Source organism: Pseudophryne corroboree, chromosome 4 (assembly GCF_028390025.1).
Source record: "Pseudophryne corroboree isolate aPseCor3 chromosome 4, aPseCor3.hap2, whole genome shotgun sequence".
Lineage (NCBI taxonomy): Eukaryota > Metazoa > Chordata > Amphibia > Anura > Myobatrachidae > Pseudophryne > Pseudophryne corroboree.
In genome coordinates this window covers 557,594,661-557,612,071 of record NC_086447.1, presented here as the reverse complement: position 1 = coordinate 557,612,071, position 17,411 = coordinate 557,594,661, and the positions used below count along the sequence as shown (strand labels likewise).

At 44.1% G+C, this 17,411-nt stretch overlaps 1 protein-coding gene across 1 annotated transcript in view; it reads left to right on the top strand.

Moving 5' to 3' along the window:
• The window catches only part of MAP3K5 (mitogen-activated protein kinase kinase kinase 5), a 368,573-nt gene that overhangs the window by 197,517 nt on the left and 153,645 nt on the right, over positions 1-17,411 (top strand). Inside the window, exon 15 of the mRNA XM_063917408.1 lies at positions 518-651. Coding sequence (XP_063773478.1) covers positions 518-651 — 134 coding nt within the window. The remainder of the gene's footprint in view (positions 1-517; positions 652-17,411) is intronic.

Here is a 17,411-nt window from a genome sequence, read left to right as displayed (position 1 = left end):
CACATTATTCGTCCCCATTCATGACTGCAAGACTTCCTTCGGGCTGCACTCACTCTGTGGAATGCCTTCCAGGCACAATAAGACTCTTCTCTAGTCTCCAAACCTTCAAGCATTCCCTGAAAACTCCCCTCTTTAGACAAGCCTATCAAATGCAGGAAACGCCCACATTACCTTAATAAACTTTCCTGTCCAATTACTTCCCCACTGTAGAATCCACTCATATCCTCAGGCCAACATTGCTGTTTGACCACATCATGCAGCCCACCAAAAATCTTTGCAATCTGGTGGACCTTTATGCAACAGATAACACCTATCCTTTTTTATCAGTGCCTACTTCCTTATGGATTGTAAGCTCTTGAGAAGGGCCTTCCTACCTCTGACTGTCTGTTATTACCCCGTCTTGTTTTTGCACTATTGTTTTGTTTTCTATGTTATCACTGTTTGTAAAGCGCAACAGGATTTGCTGTGCTATATAAGAAACTGTTAATAATATCATCCTCCTTTATTTCTTTTGCAGTTCGATTATGAATATGATGAAAATGGTGATAGAGTTGTATTGGGAAAAGGTACCCATGGAGTGGTATATGCAGGACGAGACCTCAGTAACCAAGTCAGAATAGCTATAAAAGAAGTTCCTGAGAGGGACAACAGGTGTGTACTTTATAAGAAGATAATAATTCATTGGTGTTGGGTCCTTCCCTGGGTTTTGTAATTGCATATTGTTAAATGATACCTCCCAACATATTGGAGGTGGGAAGAGGGACTGGCTGCGCTTGCTCGAAAAAGGGGCATGGTTTTACATCACGTACATATTTAAATCACTCTGGGGGCATACTTAACATTTCTGGAGGTGCTGGGCTGTCCCCAGACTGTCCCTTGGAGAGAGGTAAAGTGGACGGAGATAAAGTACCAGCCAACTAGCCTCTAACTGTCATTTTTCTAACATAGTCAGGAGCTGATTGCTTTTCTACGGAGTGGCGAGAGACTGCTCACTCTCCACACGGGATACGGGACACTGCAGCCCACTGTTGGATGGCAGGATTGTCTCTCTCAAAGTGGGATGGTTTGGAGATATGTTATATGCTGGTTTTTCTAAAAAATATACGTTTGGAAATCAAGCAAGTTTATAACTAACCAAAACTGAGAATATTAATCTAAATCTAGCTCTTTCTTTAAGTGGCAGCTATTGTATTGCAAAGGACAGTTTGGCAGCCCTGTGTGCACAGTAGTGTTTTGTAAATAATAGTTTAGTACATGACTCACCTTTATGAATGCCAGATACAGATTCCTTTCCATCTACTGTAACACACCACATGGAAATCTCGCCTAGCATTCATAATTGGGTAGTAAAGGTGAAAATCTTATGGACAAGCGGTTCTTATGAGCTCATCTAAGGAATTTGTAAACCGGTGCCCATGAACAGAATAGTTTGTGAAATATCTCTAGTTGCACATATATCTGATATTACCAAGATCTCCTTTTGTGACCTGCTTTTTGATATGTTTTTGATGTTTCTTCATAACTAGAGTGTAGAGAATCATTTGACTATTTGTGACAGACTACATTATATGTCTGTTGTCTTTTTCCCCCTCTTCTGGCCAGCAGATACATTTATTTCTGTTATCACGTCTCAATCACTTAAGAGATATATACAAGCAACTTTTCTAAAGCGCGTCTTAATCAGAAAAGGGATAAAAGCCATTACAAGCATTTATTGAATGGGGCTGACATTAATATTACATATTGAATTCAGTTTCTTGCCGGCATCCTAGTGGCCGAGATGCCGGCGTCGGTAGAATGGTGGCCGGCATCCCAGCCTTTGGTAACTCATACCAATCCATCTTTTTGTGCAGGATTTCTCTGCAAGTGTCTTACTGATAACAGGGCTCCATTTTGTATCCAATAACCAGAGCTGCTTTTGGTTTTCTTTGCAGCCAGGACAGTGTTGCTAGTCATTTATTTCATTTAATTCTTTAAGTTGATTGGCTGTGATCAACATATAGAATTCTCTATTAAACGTACCAGCGCCTAAATAACTTATGGGCTTGTATCCTGGTGAACCTAGGAACGGTTTATGATTGCCTTTAAACCCTTTGGTATATTTGGAATAGCTGTGAACAGCCTAATCAACTCTCATAACGTGCTTTCCTATTTATAAGGAGTTTTATGAAGTAATACTTCCTATGGAATCATATTCAAACATTTTTTCTGTGTTGGTCTAGAAGGTTCAGTTCTCAGTAACATTTGTTTTATACTATGGGGTATATGCAATTGCGGTCGAATTGCCGCAAATGTCGAAAAACGGGGCATTTTCGACACAAAAAAATGATTCGACAATGCAATACAGTACTTTTCGTCAAAATAACGTCCGTTTCAAATTCGACTTTTTGCAATTTGACAGTAGTCAAATTCGACATGTCTGCAATGGTAAAAATGCGGCTTTTCGACAAAAGTATATTCAATTGAAGGATGTCGATTCGACAACAGTGCTTTTCGGCAGTCATTTCGTCAATTTCAGTCCGCCTCATTTTGCTGGCGGGATCTAATAAAAAAATTTAAAAACATGTTTTTTTGTGTGTTTTTTTTATTGCTAATAGCATATCTACTTATATTAGAAGGGATTATGCACTTGGTTTGTCTATTAGGAGCCACAAGTATTATTTATATATTTTTTAAAAGAATATATATTTTTTTTTTTACTGACTAAAATAATATGGAGAGATCAGAGCATGTTTTTCAGTGGGAAGGGGTGGGATTGGGTTAAAAATCATGGAAAAAAATGCGTGGGGGCCCCCCTTTTAAGCATAACCAGCCTCAGGCTCTTTGAGCCGGTCCTGGTTGTAAAAATACGGGGGGGGGGGGGGGGGGGGGAATGACAGAGGATCCCCCGTATTTTCACAACCAGCACCGGGCTCTGCGTCCGATCCTGGTGCCAAAAATACTGGGGGCAAAATACGTAGGGGTCCCCCGTATTTTTAACACCAGCACCGGGCTCCACTAGTCAGAGAGATAATGCCACAGCCGGGGGACACTTTTATATCTGCCCCTGCGGCCGTGGCATTACCCCCCCAACTAGTCACCCCTGGCCGGGGTACCCTGGAGGAGTGGGGACCCCTTAAATCAAGGGGTCCCCCCCTCCAGCCACCCAAGGGCCAGGGGTGAAGCCCAAGGCTTCCCCCCCCCCCATCCAAGGGCTGCGGATGGGAGGCTGATAGCCAAGTGACAAAAATAAAGATTATTGTTTTTTGTAGCAGAACTACAAGTCCCAGCAAGCCTCCCCGCAAGCTGGTACTTGGAGAACCACAAGTACCAGCATGCGGGGGGGGGGGGCCCGCTGGTATCTGTAGTACTACTGCAAAAAAAATACCCAAATAAAAACAGTACACGCACACCGTGAAAGTAAAACTTTATTACATACATGCACGCCGACACACACATACTTACCTATGTTGACACGCCGACTCGGTCCCCTTCTCCACGTAGAATCCATGGGGTACCTGAAAAAAACCGGTGAGGTTACTAGCAGTCAACCACTGACCGCAAAGTTCCCACCATTGACTATAATGGAGCGGCATAGTGCTATGCGCCGTCTGACAGCTCAGACGCGCACAGCCAATCAGGAGAGTGCCATGACGTGGCGCTCCCTGATTGGCTGAAGGGACCCTCTGTGACAGGAGTCACGGGGTATCCCGGCATTCGGGGAAAGGGGTCCCATGTGTAAACATGGGACCCCTTTCAGTGCGTGGTCCGGGTTTTGCGTTTTATTATTTTGCCAAGTCCGTGGATTACAAACAAGAAGAGGACAGATCTACACAGGATTTCTGTGAGTATAATTTTATTTTCAGGTACCCCATAGATTCTACGTGGAGAAGGGGACCGAGTCGGCGTGTCAACATAGGTAAGTATGTGTGTGTCTGCGTGCATGTATGTAATAAAGTTTTACTTTCACGGTGTACGTGTACTGTTTTTATTTGGGTATTTTTTTTGCAGTAGAACTACAGGTACCAGCGGGCCCGTTTCCCCCCCGCATGCTGGTACTTGTGGTTCTCCAAGTACCAGCTTGCGGGGGAGGCTTGCTGGGACTTGTAGTTCTGCTACAAGAAACAATATTCTTTATTTTTTTCACTTGGCTATCAGCCTCCCATCCGCAGCCCTTGGATGGGGGGACAGCCTCGGGCTTCACCCCTGGCCCTTGGGTGGCTGGAGGGGGGGACCACTTGATTTAAGGGGTCCCCACTCCTCCAGGGTACCCCGGCCAGGGGTGACTAGTTAGTGATTTAATGCCACGGCTGCGGGGACCGATATAAAAGTGTCCCCCGGCTGTGGCATTATCTCTCTAACTAGTGGAGCCTGGTGCTGGTGTGAAAAATACGGGGGACCTCTACGTTTTTTGTCCCCCGTATTTTTGGCACCAGGACCGGACGCAGAGCCCGGTGCTGGTTGTGAAAATATGGGGGATCCCCTGTCATTTCTCCTCCCCCCCCCCCCCCCCCCCCCCTGTATTTTTACAACCAGGACCGGCTCAAAGAGCCCGAGGCTGGTTATGCTTAGGAGGGGGGACCCCACGCATTTCCCCCCCCGGATTTTTTACACACTTTTGTGCCGTCCATGAAGTTGAATCCAGGACACACACTATCGTCAATTGGTCTGTTTTTCGACAGCGGGGCTGTCGAATCCGTTTTTTATTGAATATGTCGAATTCGGGTCCCGGCGGGAGGGTGTCTGACTGTCGAATTGTGTCGAATTTAAAAACGGTCGAATTCCACCGCAATTGCATATACCCCTATGGCTTTAAAATCTGATAGCAGACTGTTCATATGTTTATCTTTATGATATAGTAATGAGATGCATGATGTGCACACTCGGTTTGTTGCATTATTTTAACCTGCATCTTTAATAATTGTGTACTATAAATAGATTTTTTTCTTAAACTTGTTTTTATTGGAGCATCACATGTAATACAAAGTATACATTACAAAATCTTAAACGTGCTATCTCAACATAAACCATTCACTAGTACAATAACAATAGACCATGTCCCCAGCGGATAATAAAGCCAATAAAAGTACCATCTGTAAATATGACAATCTTTACAGGAGTCATGTAGTGACGTTGATAAATACAATGGCTGTTAGATCAAGATTTCTCCATCAAAGCACTATAGATCAGGTTCAAATAATTACTATCACACAAAAAAGAAGAGAGATTCTGTCTCTCGTCCCTCCACACACACACCCTGGGGGACACCAGCCACCTCCCGACTAAGGTGCCAGGAGGTATAGTGTGGGCTTCTATAAATGTAACTTTTGATTTTAGGACATAAGGTGTCTGTTTAAACTCTCCCGCATATGAAAAAACGTTTTTGTTTTAGAGTCTTTGTCCAGAACTACCTCCACCCAGTGCATTCTGAAAATATAAAAAAACTTAGCTTTGAAGAACAATGAAGCAGGCGCGACTGTATGGTTCCGTGTTTAAAGGCTAGCCTTACAGGCTGCCGCACCCAGTGCTATCAATCATCTACCCCCAGGGGGGTAATATGGGGTGAACAGGGCTAATACCAATTTGGGTTTAAGTGGCAGAAAGTTGATTAGAGAAGTCTGGATACGGTCGTTAGGTCAACACAGCTTGGGTCGACAGTCATTAGGTCGACCGCTGAAGGCCAAAAGGTTAACATGCATTTTTTAAAAATGTTTATTTTATATATATATATATAATATATTTTCCCCATACTTGACGATCCACGTGAACTACGATTGGAACGGTAACCTGTACCGAGCGAAGCGAGCCATGCGAGGGGACACTGTGCATTAATTGGGGTTCCCCATCTCTTTACAAAGAAAACACCAAAAACAGTTCAAAAACACATGTCGACCTTTTCACCCGTCGACCTAGTACATGTTGACATAATTCCCATGTCGACCTAGTGCATGTCGACCTCATGCCCATGTCGACCTTCAGTGGTCGACCTAAGTCCCCTTTACCTGCAGTAAATAAAAACTCAGAATTAAGGGGAACTGCCAAAGACAATGATATAAGTATGCCATTGGCTTTGCATAACTGTGTAACAGTTTTGTGTAGATAACTGACCAATGACAAAGCCCCTATGAGGTGATAAATGCGTTCTATGTATGATGTTTAAAGACCTTTCCAGTACATTGTCGAAGGCAGCAATTTGCAGGTGCTTTAATCACATTTTCTAAAGTTAAATATGGAAAATGAGTGAGCCAACGCAATAATCTCTGTGAAGACAGTGAATAATCTGATTTTTCTCGGAAACGGCTGTAGTATTCAGAGATTGCCTTCCCGATCAAAGGTGGGCCAGCAAAGTATCCATGGGGTTCTGCCTGTCTGCCTATGAGCTTGTGTGTTTGTGTGTGTGTGTGTATACATACATATACATACATACATACATACATACATACATACATACGCTGTATATATACAATGTGTTATCTCTGACAGTGATATATAAGGTTATTTAAATAAACATTTTTCCAAAATGATTCTAGTATCCTAATGGTATATGTATTGATATTATAATTCTATAATCTAAATTTCCAATAAAATGATCTTAGTAGCTGGACTTTTAAATCCAAAATACAAAACTTTTACAGATAGTAAATGTAAACAACTTTATACAGACGTAAATAAACCGCCAAACCAATTTTTATAGAAAATTAAGAAAAAAATTAAAGTAATGAACCCTATAAAATGTTAACTTTTGATTTATTAAGATTTTTGCTTTTTGAATGCAATTTAGTGCAAAATCATAAATTTTCATGCTACTTAACCATCAACTAAAAAAACTCTTAAGATCCAATTGAGATATCAACTTGATATTTGGTATGGACAATCTTGAAACATAAAGTAATAAACACACAGTTTAAAAAAAATCAAAGAATACAATACAGGAATTGCGCAGTCCAATTTGATATGGATTTTATTCACAAAAACAATTCTATTTCTACATATATGAATTACTTCTTGCCGGCCAGCATCACATTAAATATCTTACATAAAATTTAATAATATACGCTGCTATATACTACTAATCATAAAATAATAAAAACATATTTTATATGCTAAAAAGACTCCTGTTGTAATTTTAAAAGAATTAATTAATTATTTCTTCAAAGACGTTTGAGATGACCACCAATTAATATGGTTTAATACATATCGCTCTCCTCCACTCTTTGTATACACCAGCATGCAGTATAATAACAACTGCTATAATTTTCCAAGCAGGTCATGCAGTACCTTGTTAGTAACTTTGCATATCAAGCATAGGCTAGTCTCTCAATTGGTCTTATTAGTACATTATAACAGGTGAGCTCTCTACTTGAATTAGTATCAGCCACAAACAATGGTGATTAAATACACTTTCTATGGGCTCCTGCTCTTTAACCCAGCAAGTCAAGCATATTTGAAGCCTTAGATGTAACAACTCAGTTCATTCAATACGTGGTATACTATGCCTGTAAGATGTTTAAGGCAGTTCCTCTCCCGGCTTGCTTAGCCTTATCTGGAGTTTCCAGGTATTCTCAGGAGTACGTTCTCCTCCCTGACCCACACAAAGGAGATTTTCCACTTGCGTCCGGCCAGCTGCCTAGTGCTTTGAGCTGGATCTCAAACGTGTAGATCGTAGCAATGATCTCAATCGATATGTGCGTACTCTCATTAGAAAGAGGTATTTCGCTTTAAAAACACTAAAAAATAAGAGAAGCGAAGATATACCAATAATTTTAGATAAAGAGGATGATGATATAAGGGAAATATTGGAGTGTTTGAGACAGGAGGGTGCCACAGATGGAGAAGAGCCTGATGTAGAGATACTGATTTTTGATATGGGAATTAAACCCTTTAAGAAAAAATCTGATTTCTATCCTTTAGCTTATAAAGGACCTTTCATAGACAGATTCTACAGATCGAGGCATGACCCGCAGTGGTACTGCGCATGCGCGAACTGGTATTTAAACCAGAGTAATGGAGGAGGATGGCATTGGACACTGAGGAAGCCGCTGACTAATTTTAAAGGCGGAGAAACGCGTTTGTCATTGCTACGATCTACACGTTTGAGATCCAGCTCAAAGCACTAGGCAGCCGGCCAGCCGCAAGTGTAAAAGCTCCTTTTTGTGGGGCAGGGAAGAGAACGTACTCCTGAGAACACCCGAAAACTCCAGATAAGGCTAAGCAAGCCGGGAGAGGGACTGCCTTAAACATCTTACAGGCATAGTATACCACGTATTGAATTAATTGAGCTGTTACATCTAAGGCTTCAAATATGTTTGACTTGCTGGGTTAAAGAGCAGGAGCCCATAGAAAGTGTATTTAATCACCATTGCTTGTGGCTGATACTAATTCAAGGAGAGAGCTCACCTGTTATAAAGGTGCTTCATCTAATGCATGCTACGCTTAAGTACTAATAAGAGCAATTGAGAGACTAATCTATGCTTGATATGCAATATTACTAACAAGGTACTGCATGACCTGCTTGGAAAATTATAGCGGTTGTTATTATACTGCATGCTGGTTTATACAAAGAGTGGAGGAGAGCGATATGTATTAAACCATATTAATTGGTGGTAATCTCAAACGGCTTTGAAGAAATAATTAATCCTTTTTCTCTATCGTCCTAGTGGATGCTGGGGTTCCTGAAAGGACCATGGGGAATAGCGGCTCCGCAGGAGACAGGGCACAAAAGTAAAGCTTTCCGATCAGGTGGTGTGCACTGGCTCCTCCCCCTATGACCCTCCTCCAAGCCAGTTAGATTTTTGTGCCCGGCCGAGAAGGGTGCAATCTAGGTGGCTCTCCTAAAAGCTGCTTAGAAAAGTTTAGCTTAGGTTTTTTATTTTACAGTGAGTCCTGCTGGCAACAGGATCACTGCAACGAGGGACTTAGGGGAGAAGAAGTGAACTCACCTGCGTGCAGGATGGATTGGCTTCTTGGCTACTGGACATCAGCTCCAGAGGGACGATCACAGGTACAGCCTGGATGGTCACCGGAGCCTTGCCGCCGGCCCCCTTGCAGATGCTGAAATAAGAAGAGGTCCAGAATCGGCGGCAGAAGACTCCTCAGTCTTCTAAAGGTAGCGCACAGCACTGCAGCTGTGCGCCATTTTCCTCTCAGCACACTTCACACGGCAGTCACTGAGGGTGCAGGGCGCTGGGAGGGGGCGCCCTGGGAGGCAAATGAAAACCTATTTTGGCTAAAAATACCTCACATATAGCCTCCGGAGGCTATATGGAGATATTTAACCCCTGCCAGACTCAGTTAAGAGCGGGAGACGAGGCCGTCGAAAAAGGGGCGGGGCCTATCTCCTCAGCACACAGCGCCATTTTCCCTCACAGAAAGGCTGGAGGGAAGGCTCCCAGGCTCTCCCCTGCACTGCACTACAGAAACAGGGTTAAAACAGAGAGGGGGGGCACTAATTTGGCGTTAGAAATATATAAAAAAGATGCTATAAGGGAAAACACTTATATAAGGTTGTCCCTATATAATTATAGCGTTTTTGGTGTGTGCTGGCAAACTCTCCCTCTGTCTCTCCAAAGGGCTAGTGGGTCCTGTCCTCTATCAGAGCATTCCCTGTGTGTGTGCTGTGTGTCGGTACGTGTGTGTCGACATGTAGGAGGACGATGTTGGTGAGGAGGCGGAGCAATTGCCTGTAATGGTGATGTCACTCTCTAGGGAGTCGACACCGGAATGGATGGCTTATTTAGGGAATTACGTGATAATGTCAACACGCTGCAAGGTCGGTTGACGACATGAGACGGCCGACAAACAATTAGTACCGGTCCAGACGTCTCAAAAACACCGTCAGGGGTTTTTAAAACGCCCGTTTACTTTAGTCGGTCGACACAGACACAGACAGGGACACTGAATCCAGTGTCGACGGTGAATAAACAAACGTATTCCTTATTAGGGCCACACGTTAAAGGCAATGAAGGAGGTGTTACATATTTCTGATACTACAAGTACCACAAAAGAGGGTATTATGTGGGATGTGAAAAAACTACCATAGTTTTTCCTGAATCAGATAAATTAAATAAAGTGTGTGATGATGCGTGGGTTCCCCCCGATAGAAAATTATGGGCGGTATACCCTTTCCCGCCAGAAGTTAGGGCGCGTTGGGAAACACCCCTTAGGGTGGATAAGGCGCTCACACGCTTATCAAAACAAGTGGCGGTACCGTCTATAGATAGGGCCGTCCTCAAGGACCAGCTGACAGGAGGCTGGAAAATATCATAAAAAGTATATACACACATACTGGTGTTATACTGCGACCAGCGATCGCCTCAGCCTGGATGTGCAGAGCTGGGGTGGCTTGGTCGGATTCCCTGACTAAAAATATTGATACCCTTGACAGGGACAGTATTTTATTGACTATAGAGCATTTAAAGGATGCATTTCTATATATGCGAGATGCACAGAGGGATATTTGCACTCTGGCATCAAGAGTAAATGCGATGTCCATAACTGCCAGAAGATGTTATGGACACGACAGTGGTCAGGTGATGCAGATTCCAAACGGCACAAAGGTGTATTGCCGTATAAAGGAAGAGGAGTTATTTGGGGTCGGTCCATCGGACCTGGTGGCCACGGCAACTGCTGGAAAATCCACCGTTTTTACCCTAAGTCACATCTCTGCAGAAAAAGACACCGTCTTTTCAGCCTCAGTCCTTTCGTCCCTATAAGATCATATCTGCCCAGGGATAGAGGAAAGGGAAGAAGACTGCAGCAGGCAGCCCATTCCCAGGAACAGAAGCGTTCCACCGCTTCTGACAAGTTCTCAGCATGGCGCTGAGACCGTACAGGACCCCTGGATCCTACAAGTAGTATCCCAGGGGTACAGATTGGAATGTCGAGACGTTTCCCCTTCGCAGGCTCCTGAAGTCTGCTTTACCAAGGTCTCCCTCCGACAAGGAGGCAGTATGGGAAAAAATTCACAAGCTGTATTCCCAGCAGGTGATAATTAAATTACCCCTCCTACTACAAGAAAAGGGGTATTATTCCACACTATATTGTGGTACTGAAGCCAGAAGGCTAGGTGAGACTTATTCTAAATCTAAAAAATTTTTGAACACTTACAAAGGTTCAAATCAAGATGGAGTCACTCAGAGCAGTGATAACGAACAGGAAGAAGGGGACTATATAGTGTCCCGGGACATCAGGGATGCTTACCTCTATGTCCCAAATTTGCCCTTCTCACTAAGGGTACCTCAGGTTCGTGGTGCAGAACTGTCACTATCTGTTTCAGACGCTGCCGTTTGGATTGTCCACGGCACCCCGGGTCTTTACTAAGGTAATGGCCGAAATGATGATTCTTCTTCGAAGAAAAGGCGTCTTAATTATCCCTTACTTGGACGATCTCCTGATAAGGGCATAGTCCAGGGAACAGTTGGAGGTAGGAGTAGCACTATCTCGGATACTGCTACAACAGCACGGGTGGATTCTAAATATTCCAAAATCGCAGCTGATCCCGACGACACGTCTGCTGTGCCTAGGGATGATTCTGGACACAGTCCAGAAAAAGGTGTTTCTCCCGAAAGAGAAAGCCAGGGAGTTATCCGAGCTAGTCAGGAACCTCCTAAAAACAGTGCATCATTGCACAAGGGTCCTGGTAGAAAATGGTGGCTTCCTACGAAGCAATTCCATTCGGCAGATTTCACGCAAGAACTTTTCAGTGGGATCTGCTGGACAAATGGTCCGGATCGCATCTTCAGATGCATCAGCGGATAACCCTATATCCAAGGACAAGGGTGTCTCTCCTGTGGTGGTTATAGAGTGCTCATCTTCTAGAGGGCCGCAGATTCGGCATTCAGGATTGGATGCTGGTGACCACGGAGCCCAGCCCGAGAGGCTGGGGAGCAGTCACACAAGGAAAAAATTTCCAGGGAGTGTGATCAAGTCTGGAGACTTTTCTCCACATAAATATACTGGAGCTAAGGGTAAATTTATAATGCTCTAAGCTTAGCAAGACCTCTGCTTCAAGGTCAGCCGGTATTGATCCAGTGGGAAAAACATCACGGCAGTCGCCCACGTAAACAGACAGGGCGACACAAGAAGCAGGAGGGCAATGACAAAAACTGCAAGGACTTTTCGCTGGGCGGAAAATCATGTGATAGCACTGTCAGCAGTGTTTCATCCCGGGAATGGAAACTGGGAAGCAGACTTCCTCAGCAGGCACGACCTCCACCCGGGAGAGTGGAAACTTCATCGGGAAGTTTTTTCCACATGATTGTAAACCGTTGGGAAATACCAAAGGTGGACATGATGGCGTCCCGTCTGAACAAAAAACGGGACAGGTATTGCGCCAGGTCAAGAGACTCTCAGGCAATAGCTGTGGACGTTCTGGTAACACCGTGGGTGTACCAGTCGGTGTATGTGTTCCCTCCTCTGCTTCTCATACCTAAGGTGCTGAGAATTATAAGACGTAGAGGAGTAAGAACTATACTCATGGCTCCGGATTGGCCAAGAAGGACTTGGTACCCGGAACTTCAAGAGATGTTTACAGAGGTCTTATGGCCTCTGCCGCTAAGAAGGGACTTGCTTCAGCAAGTACCATGTCTGTTCCAAGACTTACCGCAGCTGCGTTTGTTGGCATGGCGGTGGAACGCCGGATCCTAAGGGACAAAGGCATTCCGGAAGAGGTCATTCCTACCCTGGTCAAAGCCAGAAAGGAGGTGACCGCACAACATTATCACCACATGTGGCGAAAATATGTTGCGTGGTGTGAGGCCAGGAAGGCCCCACAAAGAAATTTCAACTCGGTCGATTCCTGCATTTCCTGCAAACAGGAGTGTCTATGGGCCTCAAATTGGGGTCCATTAAGGTTCAAATTTCGGCCCTGTCAATTTTCTTCCAGAAAGAATTGGCTTCAGTTCCTGAAGTCCAGAACTTTGTCAAGGGAGTATTGCATATACAACCCTCTTTTGTGCCTCCAGTGGCACTGTGGGATCTCAACGTAGTTCTGGGATTCTTCAAATCACATTGGTTTAAAACCAGTCAAATCTGTGGATTTGAAGCATCTCACATGAAAAGTGACCATGTTCTTGGCCCTGGCCTGGACCAGGCGAGTGTCAAATTGGTGGTTTTTTTTTCTCAAAAAAGCCCATATTTGTTTGTCCATTCGGACAGGGCAGAGCTGCGGACTCGTCCCCAGTTCTCTCCCTAAGGTGGTGTCAGTGTTTCACCTGAACCAGCTTATTGTGGTGCCTTGCACCTACTAGGGACTTGGAGGACTCCAAGTTGCTAGATGTTGTCAGGGCCCTGAAAATATAGGTTCCAGGACGGCTGGAGTCAGGAAAACTGACTTGCTGTTATCCTGTATGCACCCAACAAACTGGGTGCTCTTGCTGTTAAGCAGACTATTGCTAGTTGGATGTGTAATACAATTCAGCTTGCACATTCTGTGGCAGGCCTGCCACAGCCAAAATATGTAAATGCCCATTCCACAAGGAAGGTGGGCTCATCTTGGGCGGCTGCCCGAGGGGTCTCGGCTTTACAACTTTGCCGAGCGGTTATTTAGTCAGGGGCAAACACGTTTGTAAAATCCTACAAATTTGATACCCTGGCTAAGGAGGACCTGGAGTTCTCTCATTCGGTGCTGCAGAGTCATCCGCACTCTCCCGCCCGTTTGGGAGCTTTGGTATAATCCCCATGGTCCTTTCAGGAACCCCAGCATCCACTAGGACGATAGAGAAAATAAGAATTTACTTACCGATAATTCTATTTCTCGGAGTCCGTAGTGGATGCTGGGCGCCCATCCCAAGTGCGGATTATCTGCAATACTTGTACATAGTTACAAAAATCGGGTTATTATTGTTGTGAGCCATCTTTTCAGAGGCTCCGCTGTTATCATACTGTTAACTGGGTTTAGATCACAAGTTGTACGGTGTGATTGGTGTGGCTGGTATGAGTCTTACCCGGGATTCAAAATTCCTCCCTTATTGTGTACGCTCGTCCGGGCACAGTACCTAACTGGCTTGGAGGAGGGTCATAGGGGGAGGAGCCAGTGCACACCACCTGATCGGAAAGCTTTACTTTTGTGCCCTGTCTCCTGCGGAGCCGCTATTCCCCATGGTCCTTTCAGGAACCCCAGCATCCACTACGGACTCCGAGAAATAGAATTATCGGTAAGTAAATTCTTATTTAAAATTACAACAGGAGTCTGTTTAGTATATAAAATACGTTTTTATTATTTTATGATTAGTAGTATATAGCAGTGTATATTATTACATTTTATGTAAGTTTTTTTATGTATTGCTGGCCGGCAAGAAGTAATTCATGTATGTAGAAATAAAATAGTTTTTGTGAATAAAATCCACATCAAAATGGACTGCGCAATTCCTGTATTGTATTCTTTGGTTGTTATATAGAGGGTTATAACCAAAAACCCTTAGAAGTGCAGCGTCCATTTGATATCAATCATAAGTGCTAGAAATATTTGTTTTGGAGTTTTTAAAAATGTATTAAATATTGTAGGATGTGACCTTCAAATATTCACTTAAACCTTAAAACTAGTTACATGGTATATTAAATGTCTGTTATGTTATAAATATATATATAAATAAAACCTCTTAATCCTTGTGACGACTTGTGACTCAGACTTACCTGCGGATGGTTTTGGAAGGGGATTAGTGGGCACTGGAATGAAATGAGGCAGAATATAGCTCTTTCGCATGAATGGGTACGGTCAGTGAAAACTACCTTGTAATGTTTAAGCTAGAGGAATCTCTAGTAAGGTATTGCAGTAGGTGATACTAGAGATGCTGGATCACTTGTGAAGAGGTTCCGAGCTGAACTGGATTAATACCAGACTGGAGTGCTGACCGGGCTAGTACCGGAATTATGACACTTGGGATGAGACTGTGGTAATTCTGGACTGAACTGGTGAGACTTTGGTAAAACCAGACTGAAACCGGTGAGGCTGGTAGAACTGGCCTGGAACCGATGAGGCTGGTAGAACAGTCCTGGAACCGGTGAGGCTGGTAGAACCGTCCTGGAACCGGTGAGGCTGGTAGAACTGTCCTGGAACCAGTGAGGTTGGTAGGACCGGCCTGGAACCGGTGAGAGTCTGGTGCATAGATGGTGAACGCTGTAACTAAGGAAGCAGGCCTTCTGTAGTCAGAGTATGGGATATGACTAAGTTGTTCAGGCCCAATAATGCTGCAGCTCGACTTCCTTTGAACCCCCTCCGGGCTGTGATTGACTGCAGGGAAACTGGTTGGCTGGACTGAGGCTTAGGATGGTGAAGTGGAGATCGGCTAGAAATCGTGGAATGCAGCATTGTCGGAGAATACCATAGTACTACAGTACACACAGGAGCTTGAATAAACCTCAGGCACACAAATAATTACCAGCTGGTCTGAGAACACTGCTGCATCCTGGAGTCTGTGCACCTGTGCAATCAGCCTGGGAAGGTGCTGCAGCTTGGGAACTAGCGTGTACAGCATATACTGCAGTCAGAGAATGAAGCAAGGCTGAGTAAACTCTGGGATAATGCAGGAAATCCTGGCCTGTGTGACAGAAGGCTAAGTTAAGAGACGGGGCTGGTTACTACAACACAGGCAACTTAAGTCAGGTTCTTGACAATCCTGGCCTGAGAACATTACGTTTTTGTATGCCCAAAAATGTGAAACTTTGTGGTGTTAAGTGTGATCTGTTCGGAGATATTTTCTTTAAATCTGTTATAAAATTATTATTATTTTTTTTAATATAGATTTTCATACATATTTTCAAATGTGAAAGCCAGAAGTATAAGTTCTGCTAGGACACGTGTGCCTAGAATCTGTTTTAGGGCAACATACAGTAAATGTTAAGTGTGTCCTTTCGAATGGGTAGTGTTCAACCAGATAAAGTAATATATTAACTTACAGACAATATCACATTGAACTTTTGACCACTGAAAAAAGCATTTTGTTAGATGTCTGGCACATTCAATACCAGCCCAAATCAGTAGAACTGAACATATTCAATTATTGCATGTAGATATATTTTATTTGTATGCTCTAAAAGCAAGAAAAGGAATAAGCAAATTACATTTACTTGATAATTACATTTATTTGAAGCACTCTACGGCAGCCCTGACTTACATGTTAAAACATAGCTGAGCCCACTTGCAGAAGTAGCCATGGTGAAAAAGGAGACTATAGCAAGGAATGGTCAGGTAACAATCCTAAATTGGGACAGGCGAATAGTGAGGTCAAGGCAGGTGGCAGACCAGCAGAACTAGTATCAGGCAGAATCCAGTATTTGCGGATACAGGGATAGCAAGCAAAGGTACGTGGCAGACTAAAGAAGTAAAAATAATGATCAAATAATGAGAAAATCTTCAGACAAAACAAAGCGTAACTGCTTAGACAAGCTAACACTATTACAGGCAATGAGTAGATGTTGCAGACAGCCGTATAAACCAACTCCAATACCAGTCACTCAGTCCAACCCTCACAACAATAAAGACTAATATCTAGCATTTGAGTACCAGTGATATATGAGGACTTCTCAAGGCAACCAAAATAAAGAGTGTAAATGACCTGAGATACACTGGAACACAGTGGCGGAACTAGCAAGCGGTGGGCCCAGGTGCGACAAAATGCTTTGCTTCCCCATCCCATCCAAGTCCACTCCCTCACCCCTGGAGAGGATCTGGTGAGGGGGACCTGCTCAGGCCAGAGAAATGGATACCTAGCAACAGTGCCGTAACAAGACATTTTAGCACTGTGTGCAAGAAACAGCATAGGAGCCCCACCCCTGCATGCAAAGCAGGGGCAGTGCGCGCCGTAGGCGCGTGCAAAAATACATAGGGTCGTGGCTTCGTGGGGAAGGGGTGTGGCCACAAAATAATACCAATTCATATAATGGTGCACAGTAGTCTCCATTATTCAAATGACGCCGCACAGTAGCACCACTACACCAGGTAGAGACCCTTTTATACCTTACGGCAGACAGATTACCCTTTTTACACATTACGGCAGACAGCATCCCCTTTTTACACATTAGTGGAGACAACGTGCCCTTTTTACACATTATGGCAGACAGCGTCCCCTTTTTACACATTACGGCAGACGACGTCCCCCTTATTACACATTACGGCAGACAGCGTGCCCTTTTTACACATTACGGCAGACAGCGTGCCCTTTTTACACATTACGGCAGACAGCGTCCCCTTATTACACATTACGGCAGAGAGTGTGCCCTTTTTACACATTACGGCAGACAGCGTCCCCCTTTTTACATATGACGGCAGACAGCGTCCCCCTTTTTACACATGACGGAAGACAGCGTGCCCTTTTTACACATTACGGAAGACAGCGTGCCCTTTTTACACATTACGGCAGACAGCGTCCCCCTTTTTACACATTCCGGCAGACAGCGCACCCTTTTTACACATTCCGGCAGACAGCGCACCCTTT